This window comes from Sprattus sprattus (assembly GCF_963457725.1).
Source record: "Sprattus sprattus genome assembly, chromosome: 1".
NCBI classification, from domain to species: Eukaryota; Metazoa; Chordata; class Actinopteri; order Clupeiformes; family Clupeidae; genus Sprattus; species Sprattus sprattus.
Window position 1 is genome coordinate 57065235 of NC_137920.1, and position 16724 is coordinate 57081958.

At 45.6% G+C, this 16724-nt stretch overlaps 1 protein-coding gene across 4 annotated transcripts in view; it reads right to left on the reverse strand.

Annotated features, from left to right (window-relative positions):
• ankhd1 (ankyrin repeat and KH domain containing 1) overlaps positions 1-16724 on the reverse strand; it is a 30673-nt gene that overhangs the window by 9500 nt on the left and 4449 nt on the right. For 2 of the 4 annotated variants that reach the window (XM_080857171.1, XM_080857170.1), the window contains exons 2-20: positions 13917-14070; positions 11218-11374; positions 10645-10792; positions 10057-10204; positions 8002-8235; positions 7809-7903; positions 7343-7580; positions 6745-6936; positions 6181-6290; positions 5881-5968; positions 5501-5628; positions 4213-4350; positions 3811-3904; positions 2629-3543; positions 2193-2320; positions 1494-1605; positions 790-935; positions 449-591; positions 41-254 (exon numbers count right to left, since the gene is read on the reverse strand). In XM_080857171.1, coding sequence (XP_080713297.1) covers positions 41-254; positions 449-591; positions 790-935; positions 1494-1605; positions 2193-2320; positions 2629-3543; positions 3811-3904; positions 4213-4350; positions 5501-5628; positions 5881-5968; positions 6181-6290; positions 6745-6936; positions 7343-7580; positions 7809-7903; positions 8002-8235; positions 10057-10204; positions 10645-10792; positions 11218-11374; positions 13917-14070 — 3582 coding nt within the window. Of the gene's footprint in view, positions 1-40; positions 255-448; positions 592-789; positions 936-1493; positions 1606-2192; positions 2321-2628; positions 3544-3810; positions 3905-4212; positions 4351-5500; positions 5629-5880; positions 5969-6180; positions 6291-6744; positions 6937-7342; positions 7581-7808; positions 7904-8001; positions 8236-10056; positions 10205-10644; positions 10808-11217; positions 11375-13916; positions 14071-16724 lie in introns of all 4 variants that reach the window. The other 2 variants (XM_080857169.1, XM_080857168.1) reach the window with 1 other exon arrangement.

Sequence of the window (16724 nt, forward strand, 5' to 3'; positions counted from 1 at the left end):
GAGAATGGGTACTGCAGTGAAGGAGAGGCTTGAAGCTGACCTTGGCGCGGTGCTCCACGTTGGCCCTGCGGTCGAGCAGCAGGCTCACCACCTCGGCCCGGCCCTGGAAGCAGGCCAGCGTCAGCGCCGTGTTGCGGTTCGTCTCGATCTGGGCGTTAATGTCAGAGCCCATGTCGAGCAGCAGCTTCACCGCCGGCACATGGCCATTCATGGCCGCCAGCATCAGAGGCGAGATGCCCAGCTTACTGCCTGTCCTGCAGGAGAGAGAGAGAGAGAGACACACAATATTTGAACGTTTTCCCTACACACCTTCGCATCAGTAACGAGGGGGGGCACTGTCCACAGGTGCAAACAGACACTGATAGATGGGCGTCTAATGCGTGCTGACAGGGGGACTGGGGGCTGGACGTTGGGTGGCACCCAGAGACAGATAGAGGCTGAGTGGTACCTGGAGTTGATTTCTGCCCCGGCATTCAGGAGGATCTTGATGATGTTGACGTATCCTCCGGAGGCAGCCAGGCTGAGGGGAGTGTAGTCGGAGACGTTGCGGTGCTCCTTATTGGCCCCACGCAGCAGCAGCAGCTCAACCACCTGACAGAAGCAGGACATGAGTGAGTGAGTGAGCTACTGTACAAGCTGCTCTACAACGCTAAATACATTATGAGGGATATCAAAAGACCACATGTAATATGTCATGACCTGAGATGTACTGTGTGTGTGTGTGTCTGTCTGTGTTTAAGAGTGTGTGTGTGTGTGTGTGTGTGTGTGTGTGTGTGGTAGTGAGAGCACCTCTTGCCGTCCCCCAGAGCAAGCCAGGGAGAGAGGTGTGTCTTTGGTTCTTTCGGACTGGGCCTCAATGTCCCCTCCTTTATCCAGCAGGATCTCCACAACACCAACATGTCCTGCTGTAGCGGCCAGGATCAAAGGAGTGAAGCCTGAAAGACAGAAGAAAGAGCATTAGCATTGGAACTCCACACATATTCACACACAAACACACACACACACACACACACACATATATAGGCAAAGACACACACACACACACACACACACCCACACACACACACACACACACACACACACACACACATATATAGGCAAAGACACCACACACAGGCAAAGACACACACACACACATATATATAGGCAAAGACACACACACACACACACACACAAAGACACACTCATATAGGCAAAGACACACACACACACACACACATACATACATATATATATATATATATATATATATACACACACACACACACACACACATACATACATACATACATACATACATACACACACACACACACACACACATATAGGCGAAGACACACACACACACACACACAAACACACATATAAAGGTAAAGACACACACACACACACACACACACACACACACACACACACGTATATAGGCAAGCGCCCACAAACACACACACTTACGCATGCACGCACATGGAGCTTGGATGAACCCTGGTGCTTACCTTTCTTATCCCGGTGCTCAATATTGGCCCCGTGCGTGATGAGCACTGACACCAGCTCCTCGTGGCCTCCTGCACATGCTAGCGTGAGTGCTGTGTCGTGATTGCTCTCCGTCTAGTCCACAACAAGAGAAAGGGATTTAGTTTAACCGTTAACGGTCCTGTTAACTACTAACACACTGTTCCACTTCTTTTTGGGTTACTGTAACGTGACAATATCTTCCAAAATGTTGAAAAACCTGTACCTCATACACAAAGGGCAGTATTTTGTAAAGATATCAGAGTCAAACTGCTGATTTGACAGAAAGCCTTCTATAGTCATATTCACATGACCCATTCTGTTGTCCACTTTAAACAGGGCAACAGGGCCAATGGTGGAAGAGTTAAATCTACTCCAATCATGCTTTGAACGTTTACGGTATTGTTTGTTTGTCAAAATGATCATTTTAAGGGGACAAAGCTGAGCCTTTCTGATCAATGCCCAAGCCCATGTTTTTTTTAAGATATTTGGTATTAGACACTAGAAGTAGATGTACAAGTCAAATAGCAAATTAGCTTCTTGACAAACTCTGCAATCTCTGGGGGCATAAATATCAATAGGAAGCTGCACAGCCTTTTGTTGACAGGAGACAGTATTCACACAAATCCTACATTTAAATTTGAACATGCATTAGTGTGCCTTTGTCTGGCGAGGAGTCTTACATAGGCATCGATGTCCACGGTGGGGTAGAGGGGCAGCAGTGGGGGAGAGGTGGCACTGACGGGTGCCTGAGCTGGAGGCTGAGGTGTGGGGGAGGTTGTAGTGTTGATCATAGGCACTCTTCTGTCCCCTAAAGCACAGAGACGAACGGATTAGGAATACAGCCAACAACACATGAATAAGACATGTAAATACAAATAGGTCACTAGAGTGCTATGTGAAATCTATACTCTATAATAACGTGGATTAAGACATTTTACTTTGGAGGAAGAGGTATATCAGTACTGCCAGTTTTGAAAGGCTTTTCATCAAAAATGCCCTTAACTACATCCTCTGCACTTCACTGTTCATCCCACCCGATGCTCGCCTACTTGTTGACTAAGGAAGTCAGGCTACAGCCTTGTCTGTAAGCGTCACAGGGGATGGGGTGACACACACCTGACATGATATCATCCAGCGTGTCGCCGAGCGTCTGTGGTGGGCTGGCGACCATGAGGCTGTCGGGGGCCTGGCTGAGGAGACCGGGCCCAAGTGGTTGCAGCTGCAGCTGCTGCCCCAGCATGGTCCTCTGCAGCTCAGGGCTGCCTCCGTCCACACAGGGGTACTCAGCGCTGACGCTGCCGAAGTCGGTGGACTGCTGCGTGGCCAGGGGCTGGATGGGCACGAAGCCGGCCGACTGCATCGGGGATGGCTGGGGCCCCTGCAGCTCTGCGGCCTGGGGTGGCGGCGGTGGGGGAGGGGGTGGCTGGGAGGCCTCTCTGTACAGGATGGTGTCCACCTGCGGGAGCTTGGGGTACTCGGCGTCCTCCACGTCGGCCTCATCCTCATCCTCCAGGTCCTCCACCTCGGAGTCGTCGATGGGCGGGATGAGGTTGCTGTACTCGGGATGCCCCTCCCCGCCGTCGATGGCGTTGGGGCCCAGCTGAGGTGGTTGCCCGGGCAGGGGGGTGCCAGGCTCCTCCACCCCTGCCGCCAGCCCCGCCTCGGGCCCCTTGGGCCCCTTGGCCTCCATGTACTCTTTGGTGAACTGCTGCTGCGTCTTGAGCTGCAGTTGCCGCTCCACCTTCTGCAGCTCCTTGAGGATCTTCTTCTTCTTCTGTAGCTGCTCCTCGCGGCTCTTCTTCAGCTCCTCGATCTTGTCTTTGGTGAGCGGCTCCCCCTGGATGAGCTCCAGCGACTGCAGCTGGGCGCGCTCGATGGCGCTGATGCGCTGGCCCAGCTCGTTGAGTTTGCCCTCCGTCTCCTCCACGATGCACTCCAGCGGCTGCTGGTAGGGGTGGAAGGGCTGGAGGAGGTCCGTGTCCAGACCCACGGGGCCACCCTGCAGCTGGGCCAGGCGCTGCTTGGACATGCCTGGGGACGGTGGAAAAATAAAAATAAAAATAAATAAATTACAACTTGGCAAAATTACATCTCAAACACGATGTATTTAGAAATCAGTAAGGGTCAATCAAAAAAACGACTTTTAAGATAACAGATTGAGTTTATGGTTAAGTCAGGTACACAATAATTACAAGTCCAACACAATATATTTGAAATGCATGAATACATGTCTACATGAATACAGGTGTCATTTTGACACAGACAACATTTAACGCAACACAATGAAGCTCTACAAACCTTTGTTTGAAACGGGTGAGGAGCTGGAGGGGACTCTGTCGGGTTCCTGAGGCGGCACCACCATGGCCAGGGCTTGGAATGGAACTCTAGGAGCCTGTGGAAGAGACAGGGGCCAAGGCCCAGGTCAGAAACAGTCAGGTGCTATCAAGGGTATTTCTGCACATTTTTGGCGTCCATTTGTTTTGGTAACTACGTGATATTGGCAACCACATCTATGTACCTATTACACAGAACTGTCACTAGGTGTCACTATTCATGACTATCTTTCTAAAACTTTCCATGCCTTCTACCTTAGGCACTTTAAAACACCTTCAACTTTGGATCCATATTTTCGGATGTATTTAAAAAAAGGAGCATTCCAGAACAGAGTAGCCAGTTCTTCTAAAGACACGTGGTCCTCACCTGGGACGCGGGGTCGTGTGAGGGGGGTGTGAGCTGGGACATCTCTGTGGCTGGGACATTGTTTGGGTAGTCCAGCAGGTAGGACACAACATTGGTGTGACCACCTTTAGCAGACTCAATCAACATGGTGGAGCCATCCTATGAATAAATATACATAAAATATGAAAAAACAGCACAAGCAAAACAGTACAAGCATGAAAAACACACGAAGAACAAGTTTCTTAGAAACACGGCATTACACACAATATCTACATTTGCATTGACAGGTTGTTATTGGTGATAAATGGTTTCAGTGAGAGGAGATGAGGAGAGAGAGATGAGGAGATATGAGGAGAGAGAGATGAGGATCTATGAGGAGAGAGAGATTAGGAGCTATGAGGAGAGAGAGATGAGGAGCTATGAGGAGAGACTGATGAGGAGTAGGGCTGCAACTAACGATTACTTTGGTAATCGATTCATCTATCGACAATTTTTTATAGACTTTAATCAACTTAATCTAATGATTATTTCCCATAGCAAATAAAAATAATGACTCAAAATGTTGGAATTTGAATTTCAGATGTATTTGAGTAACAAGATAATACATATGTAATCATCATTATAAATAAGTTAAATAGTGATACAAATTAAAGTGCAAATATGCTTTTAAAAGTTAAGTGCAAAATAAAGTTTTAAAAGTAACTCAAAATAGCAATCAAGCCTCTGCAAGTGCAAAATAACTCAAGAATAACTGGGCTGCAAGTGACATTCAAATTCACCGTATGAAATATTTTTCCACAATCTTTTGTTTGAAGAATGCTAAGTGGAGGAGGTTAACTATTCAGAAAAAACTAAAGTACAGGCTACTCTGATAATTCACTGATTTACTACATTGCACTTAACATAACTGAAATAGTGTTAGCAAGCATCCTCCATGAGACGTTCCGTTTTCCAACATGTAAGCGTAAACCTTACAATACGTTATATATACATATGTCTATGATAATTGCTGCTTGAAGCCCACTGTTCTTGTTCTCCCATAGCTCATTCTTTTTAAGATACTGGAATAGTGCTTCTTTAACTACTAATAATTGTCCATCATTGAGAAAAATTACAAAACTTTAGTGTTAGCCGTTATATTATATATGCGTCGACAATAAAAAAAAAAACAACGTCGACAATTTTACACAAAAGACATCCTCGATTTTGTCGACTAATCGATGTAGCTCTAATGCGGAGATATGAGGAGAGAGAGATGAGGAGATATGAGAAAAGAGAGCTAATGAGGAGATGAGGAGATATGAGGCACCTTCAGTCTGTGCGTGGGGTCAGCTCCGTGAGCCAGCAGAAGCTCTACCACTGCCAGGTGGCCACCGGCGCAGGCCAGGGACACCACTGTGTGGTCGTTATTAGCTGTGGCTCTGTTGACATCCGCACCTGCAGGCAGGAAGACAGGCAGACAGGCAGGCAGGCAGACAGACAGACAGACAGACAGACAGACAGACAGACAGACAGACAGACAGACAGACAGACAGACACACACAGACACACACACAGAGAGTCATGACTAACCAGGACACACACACACAAACACAAACAGCCAAATCCTCCTGCACAACACAGAGGAAGAGGAACGGCTCTGCTGCTCTGGGTGAAGTGCTTCAGTAGGTTAGTGGGCCACAGACGCACCTTTGCTGATCAGGAACTGGACAGTGCACAGGTGACCCGCTCTGGCTGCCTTCATCAGCGGAGTTCTTCCCCCCTCGGACTCATGCTCCTGTGGGACAAGCGGAGTCAGAGCACTCGGTGAAAACAGAGAAGGACACTTCAGGGGAGCAGCAGACCCGCTATCAACAACCCTGTCGCCCAGTCACCCGTTTCTCAATCTATCATAACAAGCCGTCCATGTCTCAGTGTGTGTGGACAGACGTGATACTGACATATCTTTAATGAGTCAAGCAATCGTGTGCTTAGGAAAGGGCGACCCACCAGGTCGGCGCCGGTCTGCAGTAACACATCGGCGACGTCCGTGTGACCGTTCTCACACGCGTATGTCAGAGCCGTGTCGCCTGTCGCCGTGGTGGCGTGCACATTGGCGCCTGCACAGAAAACACATTCCTAAGAATACGCTTAAGAACAAGAACAAGGAACATCCTTAAATAATTTTTTGTTATGTGAATGATTACCGTTTAATCCATTGGCATAAAACACTACACTATGTTGTCAAAATTGTCAAATTCTAATGAAACTGTAAAAGAATAGGAACACCAGTACTTTCAAGATGGGGCCTGCTACTGCTACTGCTTATGGCTATACATCAAACCAAACAATATATTTCGGCTGAAATTTCCTTAAGAACTATTGCTGAAATTGCCTAAAGATTGTAAAATGTAAATTGGGGTCCTGCAGAAGTGTTTCTCTTTGTAGAACTAGCACCAGAGGTTCTTACTTGTCCATCAATGCCTAACAGAGCAGAGTGGTTCAGATGTAGTACCACATGTTTTAAACAACAGGGTCTACAACTTAATGCAGGAGACGGCAGCAGTGCAGTACCTGCTGCTAGCAGGTATTTCACCAACTCCAGGTGCCCCTCCTGCGCAGCCTCCATCAGCGGCGTGGAGCAGCCCAGCTCGATGTCGGCTCCCGCCTTGATCAGGAAGTCGGCCACCTCCAGGAAGCCTCCGCAGCAGGCCAGCGTCAGGGCTGTCTCCTGCGTCTCCTCCGTCTGAGCGTTAATGTTGGCTCCTGCAACCAGACAACACAGGAGAGATCAGAGCCACTCCCATCTCTCCACTCTCTGGACTGGACTGACTTCTACTCCCTTTGCAAAAGTTGAATAGCTATTGCAAAAGTTGAAAGCATTTTATACAATAAAGGCATCAAGTTTTTACCATTAGCTTTACTCTTCATAAACATCCTTTCACATCCTTTTGCAATTACAGCAGTTAGATTCCTGCACTTTTTTTCTATTTCTTATGTAAAATAGTATTTATTGTTACTAGCTCTCTATTGCTCGTAGCTTGACTGTTCTCTCCCTTGAACATCGCTTTGGCCAAAAGCGTCTGCTAAATGACTAAATGTTAATGATCCTCAAAACAGCAGACAGGTGAGATAAAAATGCAGGAGGTTGAAGCAGCTGAAGCACGCTCACCCTGAGCCAGGAGCAGCGCCACCATCTCCTCGTGGCCCTCTCGCGCTGCCTCCATGAGCGGCGTGTAGCCCTCATCGTTGACCTCCTCCAGGTTGGCGCCCCTCTCGATGAGCAGGGCGGCCAGCTCCACGTGCCCGCCGCACGCCGCCAGGGTCAGCGGGGACTCGAAGGAGTCGGCGGGCATGTTCACCTGAGCTCCGCTATCCAACAGCAGCCGTGCCACCTCCACGTGCCCGTCCTGCAGAGGGGAGGGGAGGGGAGAAGAGGAGCCGAGACAGCCCAGAGGGAACAGATTCAGCACTGCCCATCTTTATCGGACACCCACACTGCTATAGTTTGTTCTGAGTTCTCCTGCTTTTTCCCCCGGGCTTGTAAAATATTCATTGCAGGACTAAAAGTGCTTGGTCATCGAGGTTAAAACCTGTTTGAAGGGAACACTGGTCTGAGCATTTGTGTTTCATCTCACCATGCAGGCCTCCATGAGGGCTGTGTGCATTTCGTCTGTCTTGTGTTCCTGGTCAGCTCCGGCCTCCAGCAGGAAGTGCACCATTTCTAGGTGCCCTGTAGGGGGAGGGGCAGACAATGACTCAGGCTGCTTCTCGGGTTACACCTACCGGGCACTCGGTTGTGTGAGTTTCATGCAAATGTGTCAGACGAACCTTTATAGCAGGCCAGCGTAAGTGCGCTCTCCTTAAACTCGTTGGAGTGTGTGTTGATACCTGCGCCGTACTCCAGGAGCACGCGTGCGACCTCTACGTGACCTGCACTGGCCGCTTCCATCAGGGGAGTGTGTCCGTTCTCGTTGTGGTCCTCAATGTTGGCACCTTCCTTAAGTAGCACTTTGACCACGTCCAGGAAGCCTCCCGCGCACGCGTACGTCAAGGCTGTGTTGCCTGTGGCACAGTGGGGTGAGGGGTTACACTGAGGAATGCAGCAGGACCACATTACCGTGTGTTCGGAATAACGCTCTAGAATACTTCAGAATGGTTTCTAATAACCAATAAAAACTAAAATCTTTTTTATAACCGATGCATTCGAGCTTGAAATTTGTTGCATACTTTTGGCTTAAATATCTTTTGACCAATTTGAGGTCACTGGACATTCCTCTCTCTGAGCTACACTGAGAAAATTCAAATTCAGATTTCTGTCCCACATTCACATGATTTTCTTGGTTTTCCCTGCCATAGAAAGGCTTAGGCAGAGCGCCTTAGTGTTACTGAGGAGCACCCAAAGCCAATGAACGCAAAAACACATTTGCAGAACATCAGAGTTGAATGAATGTAACTAGGGCTGAACGATTAATTGCATTTGCAACTTTAAAAAAAACGCGATTAAAAAAAATTAAAAAAAACATTTTTAAGAAAAAAATTTTGCACACAGTGATTAAAGCAGCATAACGGATCACTTGCTAATCACTAACGAGATGCTAGTGGCTCAAACTAGCGAAATCTCTTGAAATGTGCTTACTTTGACACTATGACCAACTAGTTAGTCAACAACTGTCCTAACACAGTCAATCATCAAGCAAGTGCAACACAAGACTGCAAATAAGCTACTTACTAGTTCGGCAGACAGTAAAAACTAGGCGGCTTCAGGCACACCTACATAACGCAGTCATTTGCCTACGGACCCTGGTATGGCAATGGCACAGTGGCGATTCTCCATATTAAAAGTCATTGTAGCGCCCCAATTTTCAAAGCTACTATTTTAAGGTAAAACTGCTTATCCTAACCCTAACCCTGAATTACAATTGCTGCATAAGGTCAATTTAAAAAGTGCATGCCTAGTGTTTATACTTGACTTTGTTTAAATAACTTAAATGCACAATGGCAAAGCCACCGATTTGTTTCTGTAATGAGCAGTTAAATACAAATGTAAAATGTGGGAAAGAATATTTCACACTAAATGTATCTAATATTGTGTCATATTTAAATCATTCGGTACGATTTGTTGGAGAAAAAAAGAGGATTTTAAAAAATCGCATATCGAATCGTAATCGCAATATTTTGGGGGAAAATCGCAATTAGATTATTTTCCCAAATCGTTCAGCCCTAAATGTAACTACGGAGAGAGTTCTATGCACTGAAAGAAGAAAAAAGAACACAAAGAGGCGGCGGTTCAACCGCTAACTGCCAGCCTTCACTTTCAAGTGTATAGGCCTACATAATTCAGTTTACACAGTACACACATAGCATCTTTTTATAAACTGTTAAAGGTCTGTTTTACCTTTTAAATCCTATGGAGCTTTTTTTGAGTTGAAAAAGAGTTCAACTTCTCAGGAAAATCTTAGTGAGACCTCTTGTTTCCCATAACAACCACCAAAACACATACGCTATGGCATAGCTCCTTCTTTAAATGGCTTTGAAAGGGTAACTTCTCTCGTAGCGTTGACCCAAAAGACTAAGGTGTACAACTATGGCGTGTTTTTAATTCCACATCAAAGCAATGTAGGCAAGTAGATTTTACATTAATTAAAAAAAAAAATCAAAACATTTGGGATGGACACTTAGGAACAGTGAATTGTCCACCCCACCCCCTTGGACCCTAACAACACCTAAGCACCCTGTTTTTGTAGCCTCTAGTTTAGGACAGGTTCAGTACTTGAAATTATATGAGAGACATATTTGGACGAATTAAAGAACATCAATAAATCAATTTCATCCAGGATTTTCATGACATTGGTAAGTCTAACTGTGACAGAAGTGTGTCTGTACCTGTGGAGGATTGTGCATTGACATCAGCTCCGTGTACCAGCAGCAGTTTGACTATGTCCACATAACCACCGCTGGCTGCTCCCATTAAGGGTGTGATGTCCCCCTTGATGCCTCGGTCCTCCACATTGGCATGCATGGCCAATAAGACCTACACAGAAACACCCCCAAAAGACAAGAACACCAATGTTAAATCACTGCTCTGAACCTTCATGTTATTTTTAGTACTTCTGGATGGTTATCATTTTAGATTGTAAGCTGCAGTAGGAGTTTTGAAAGAAATCACTTCAGTCTCTCACTAAAAGGGCACCACATGAACCATTATAATATCAGTATATTTAATAATAGACACAATATCAACATAACTGTGATGAGAGAGAAGAAAGAAAGTCTTTCACTCAAATAATCAACCGTTTTGAAATGTGCACAGGTACTTCAGTGCAGTTCACGATCTAAAAACTCCATACAGCTTTGGCAGTGTGGGTGCATGTACTGCTGCTGCTTGTAGAACTGTACTGTGGGTGTGGGGGGGGGGGGGGGGGGGGGGGGGGCAGTGAAGTGTTTGGAAAGGGCGACTTCAGACAGATGTACCTGTGCGAGTTCGTAGTAGCCGGCTGAGCATGCCAGGCACAGCAGACTCTCTCCCTCCTCCGTGTGCTCGTTGACGCTTCGGCCCTCATCGAGCAGCTTGCGTACGGCGTTGACGTCTCCGTCAGAGCACGCCTCGGCCAGGCTACGGCTAAAAATAACCAGACTGCTACAATTACGGCGACTGTGCAAGTGTGCTTCAGGACATGAGAGATGTCAGCAAATCAGACTCACCATGGAACAAAAATAAATAAATAAAAATCAGCCATCTTCTGAAATGTGTGTTTGCACGCGATTGTTAACCATACATTGAATATCATGCAATAAGCAGGCAATGCTAAAAAACAACTACTGTTAGCTTACCAAGACAATTTGTTTAATTCTGGCGTTTTATTTCACTTGACAATTAATCCCATGATGACAATGGTAATCTGAACTCTGGATTCATCAACAGTAGTGCAATTTAATTCCAGTGGTGCAAAGTTGTGATTTATGGCCCAGTTGTTCATTGTGTTTTTCTAGTTGAGCTAGTGTGGGTGCAGTCATGTATGTGCAGGAGAAGGACAGGATGCCTACTTGTCTGCCTGGCTGGCGTTGAGCGTGTTCTCGGCCCTCATGCGCGTGAGGGCGGCAGCTGCTTCGTCCAGAGCGCAGCTCACTGACGACGTCAGCTGGCGGAGCACCTCGGGATCTGCGAAGGCTTTACCATCGGCGTTGGACTGCTCAGCGAGGCCTGCATCGTCCACAACCAACCACAGCATCACAACAGCCACAAGGCCCAAAACACACACACACACACACACACACACACACACACACACACACACACACACACACACACACACACACACACACACACACACACACAGAAATCGTAAGGTCAAAAAATGGTGACTGCCGTTCTACAGTATCAAATACCAGTTGGTAAAAACAGTACATTAGCCATTATTATGTGAGGTATTGCCTATAGCAAAGGGGAGGCTCAACACATTTGACAATGCTGAGAACTAGTCTGAATATTTCCTCAGGGTATAATCATCCGTTAGACAGTTTCAGGGAAAGTCATATTGAGGTTATGAATCTCCAAGAAAGTCATATTAAGGTTATGAAACGCCAGTCGGGTGACATGTCTCACACAACCTGAATATGCAAATAATGTATGTCTGTGCACACGCATGCGCGTAAATTCTCCATTTGTCACTGAGTCTGCCTGAGATTTTGTGAAAAAAATGCAAGGACACCCTCAAGGATTTTAGTGTCGTTACATAATTAGACTTCTTACTGAGCTTGCACTCCAAAACAAAGCGGAGCTTTTGCAACTGGTGAAAATGTACATATTAAGTATTGAGAAGTACAATTTCTGACATAAAATATTCTACGTATGTAAGCTATTGATCCAAAGCTTGGGATCTTCTATGCACAGTCATTTAAGCAAAGAATTTAAAAGTTACAGGGATTATCAGCAATCAGCCATACACTCTGTGGAGAATGGGATGCCATTATGAAGCATTTATGAAAGCTGATGGCCCCCTGCATTAAATAGTCATCGTGATGAGGAATGATGAACATAGCCTACATAAATGGTAATAGGGTCTGTGAACATGGCCTGGGGTTCAAAGGGCTTGCTTCCACATGATTTGGTGGCCTATACAACACTCTCACTTCAGCACAAAGAGGCATACAGTAGACTGAAAACAGACAAAGGCAACCCCAAAGATAAACCTCCATACAGCAACACACACATAAACAAAAGCCCCAATTATGCCTTACAACCCCCCCAAAAAAACCTGTCAAACTCATAACACACACTATAACTAAAAGTCTGAACACGCCCACGCACACATAGTGTGTGTACTAAAGGCCAGTGCTGAGTCATGAAGGGAGCTGTTGCTGCTGCATGGAAATCCTTTGTTGCTGTTAATCTCCCCCATGGTTCTCCTCCGAGCAAACCAGCAGCTCAGGGGAACAGGGCCTGCTCATACCGGTCCACCAGCGCACAGCACTAGACATGGCAACCTGACTGAAACTCACCTACACTGCCTTTACACACACCAACACACACACACACACACACACACACACAGACACAGAGACAGACACACACACACACACAGACACAGACACAGACACAGACACAGACACAGACACAGACACAGACACAGACACAGACACAGACACAGACACACACACACACACACACACACACGCAAGCCAGACTCGTTAGGCCAAAAATATTTCACAAATAAAAGGAGGGAAACCACAGCTTGTAGTTTTACTTTTTATTCAATGAACGATGTTGCATTGGTCAAACATTTGATGTATTGGAAAAACAAACCCTCTTGGCTTTTTTGTTTTGTTTTCTTTGGCCTCATGCTGATCCATTGTGACCTTCAAAATGTATGCTCTCCATGTGAAACAGTAGATCATTAAAAGATATGCAGTGAGGAGGCAGTAGACACAGCAGGATGCTTGGCATGGGTGTAGCCTACGGTATGTTGAGCCCCACAGCTCAAGGTGTACGGGGATACACAAGCCAACAACTCTATGCATCCATTTCCTAAAATGCGACTACAAAACATACATACTGTAAATCCCAGGCAAAATGACAGAAATAGCCTCATATGAAGTCTTTCCTACATGCATGTTATTATTAATAACAGCACATTTTATTTCTACTTCCCATTGTGACGTATTACGTTATGCAGTAGAATAATCTTCATAAACCCTTGCTCCACATTCCATTATTATTGTACGAATTCCTCCAGTTCAACCATCAAAAGCTTGCTCTGGGCATTTGTGTTTAGCATTGAAATTGCGATTAGTGCAAAATTCTAGACCTGTTGGTAAAATGTCCGAAATACATTGACATCAGACTGTCAGTCTAGCCACCACTGACATGAATGGAAAGTAAAGTTGAACTATTTTGAGTTGAAATGGCAGGTGAACCATACAAAAAGGAAGTGTCCGCAACTCTAAACCAATGCACTTTTTGTCAAATGCAGCTAATTGCTCCACACTATTGTCTAGCAGTCCGTTCTGGGTGCGCACTCAAAAAACCTCTGGTGTTCATACACAATCCTGGCACTGTAAATAAGAAACAAAACACAGTGGCTCAGATTGAGCCTTAAATCATTTGAGCCAATCAGCATGTTCCTTCAGGAGCACAGAAGGGAGGAGGTGTTATTTGATTGGTTGTTGTGCTCAAATATCAACAACCTTTTTGCCAGAATCTTGGACCCATATTATCTACAAGTAAACAAGTGAAAATAGCCCACCTGCTGCCTCCAGCAGGGCCTCCAGGCGGGCCTGTGTCTCTGGGTCAACTCTCCTCAGGTCCAGGTTATCTGCGGCGCTGGACAGGAGCAGTTCCGAGGCCGTCTTTAGCACCGGGTTATCCAAGTCTTCCTGTTCCAGTAGAAAGGATTCCACCTGTTTGCACAAGTCACATTTGTCAATACATATACAGTAGATGATCTTGATGCCAGATAAAGTGGACTGTAATCCCATTCCTTGACTACATACTAATAAATATGTAGTTACACAACTGTACTGTTACATTATTTGTATAAGGGGAGGGAAAATGAGAACAGTTTTTATAATGTTGGGCATATCAAACAGTTCAGTGAGTCTCTCACACACACAAAGAATATAGAACAGATGTTCCTATTCCCAACAATCCTTTTTTTTGTCTGTGTCAAAAATGAAAAAGAAGCTCATCAAACTATGTGAGCCTCCATAGTGCATTTTTTCAAATGTTTCACTTTATTTTTCTTATGATCTACCTACGATACTATGTATCGATGGACAAACTATTGTAGCATTGGGCTGCATCTCCCTGCATCTCAATACAGGCACCTATTCTCTTTTTAAGAGGCAACTGGTTATCTTCAAATTAATTTCAATGGTGTATGGTAATGAAGGACACGCTGCCGTTCCCACTAGCCATCCAGAATATGCACAACGTAGTTCTGTGTCCTGGGATAGAATACACCATGAAAATGTCTAAAAATCATTGCCAACTATATCGCTAACAAACACCAGTTAGCACGTTAGCAAGCGGTCATCAGTGCCTACTGGACTGTTGGTGGTGTTTGCGTGGTTGTTGCAACCTTTTTAGGTGGGTTGCTAACTAACTTTGCAGCAAAACTCCTTACTGCTGCTTTAAGGCACAGACAGGTAATTAGCACATGAGGGCACCAGTACAAAAGTTCATGGGGCAGAGGCAGTCCTCCCCCTTTGCCACATAGAGCTGGTTGCCGTGGCCACGCACAGGATCAGTATTTAGGCTCTGAGCTTCTATGGAATTACTGTAAGCACTGAGATGAGCTGATCAGCGGTTTTCCTGGTCATTCCCCCTCGCTCACCTTCTCTCTTGCGCTCTCGTCCACTCGCGTGCGTGCACACCTCGACCTTGACCTCTATACACCTGCCTTATCGCTTGCAGGGCAGGGCGTCCCGCAGCACCTGCGCTGTTGAAGGACAACAACTTCTAGTGTTTCAATTTGTTGAGTATTTAAGGTCATGCACTCTATTTGTCCATATCTGTGAACTTTATGCATGGCTGCCACTTCCTATGATGTGTCTTTTCAAAATAATCACTGCCCAATATTACTGAATGTATCTTTTTATTATAAGATGTAGCCCAAGTCATTTGGGTATTTATTAAAATTGTCCCCTAACAAGCCTGAATTATGCCACTTCAGGACCCATTCTGATAAAAGTGGTTTTATGTTACATCAGAAACACATTTGGGAGTCTGTCCAGGGTTGCCCAGAAACTCAGCAGGTCTGGCAGAGTGAGTTTAGTAGACAAACACATGCCCCAATGATCTGACATCACTAAATTTTGAGACAATTCTTACTATAAAGTAACGGTTAAGCAACACTGTCTCTCCCCCATACCGCTTCGGAACTGAACTTATTGGTGTCCATTTTAAATGTGTTTGACCTGTTCTTCTTCATCAATTTGGTGTCAGTGTTGAGCTTATTCCAAACTAGAAGAACTCTGTGTAAAGCAATGGGGAGTGAATGAGGAAACTGATGACACCTCTGATTATCACAGGTGAGGTTTTCACTTTTAAATTGGTTTAATGGAGCAAGTTTGACATTCTGCTGTGTTTGTAATGAACATAACCTTAAAACAAGTTATCTGAACAGGTAGCAAGCATGTAGAAAAGAAAACTCATAAACTGAATAACGTACTATGTCTGACAATGTAAATGTAACTTCACACAATCCCACTTATTACGCCCTGCCCATGCAAAGTGTCATGGGTATTAGACCATAGACAAGCTTACGGTTCATTTCAGTAAACAAAACTCTGATGTCCGGTTTCAAAGCCTAGCAACCACTTCTAAGACTCAGGCCTATTCATCCTAACCAAGTTACTAGTGAATTGAACCAAACACGTCCTCTCTTCAAACTGCTTTGATAGGGGGCTTAAGTCGTTCCTTCAGCTCAGTGGCTGTGTGTAAAACAAAAATGCTGAGATGAAGTTACTAGGAGTGGTCTTTTCAAGCCCAGTTCCAGAGTTGACAAGGCAGACAGCAAAGCCGCGACGCCGTGCCAGAAGGACTGACCCAAAAAAAAGAGAGGGGAAAAACAAAAAGGCAAGGCAAGAGGGTGTGGTCAGCAGAAAACACATGTGCAGAGAGTAATTAAAAGCATACTGCGACATTTCAATGTGCTGAGTCTCAGCTGTGACTGGGAACACGTCTCTGCAACTCAACCCAGAGAGGCAGCTATCTCTCTGAGGCTGTGTGCGTTTGTGTGTGTGTGTGTGCCCGCATGTGTGTTTGTGTTTGTGTGTGTGTGCGGGTGTGTGTTTATGTGTAGGTGCCAAGATAAAGAAAAGGCAGGAGGAGAGATCAGAGTGCTCAGAAAGAGGGGAAGACAGTTGACAAGAGAAAGTTGAAAAATGAACAGAGGGAAATGGGGAACAACTGCGTCACAGTGAGTGCAGAGACCTGCTTTTGACATTGCATTTCATTACACTAATTTCCGGCAACCATTCCCTAAAATTCCGCCACACAACAAGAGGTGAGGAAACATGGCATAGAGTCCACTGGGAGGACGAGTTTCACC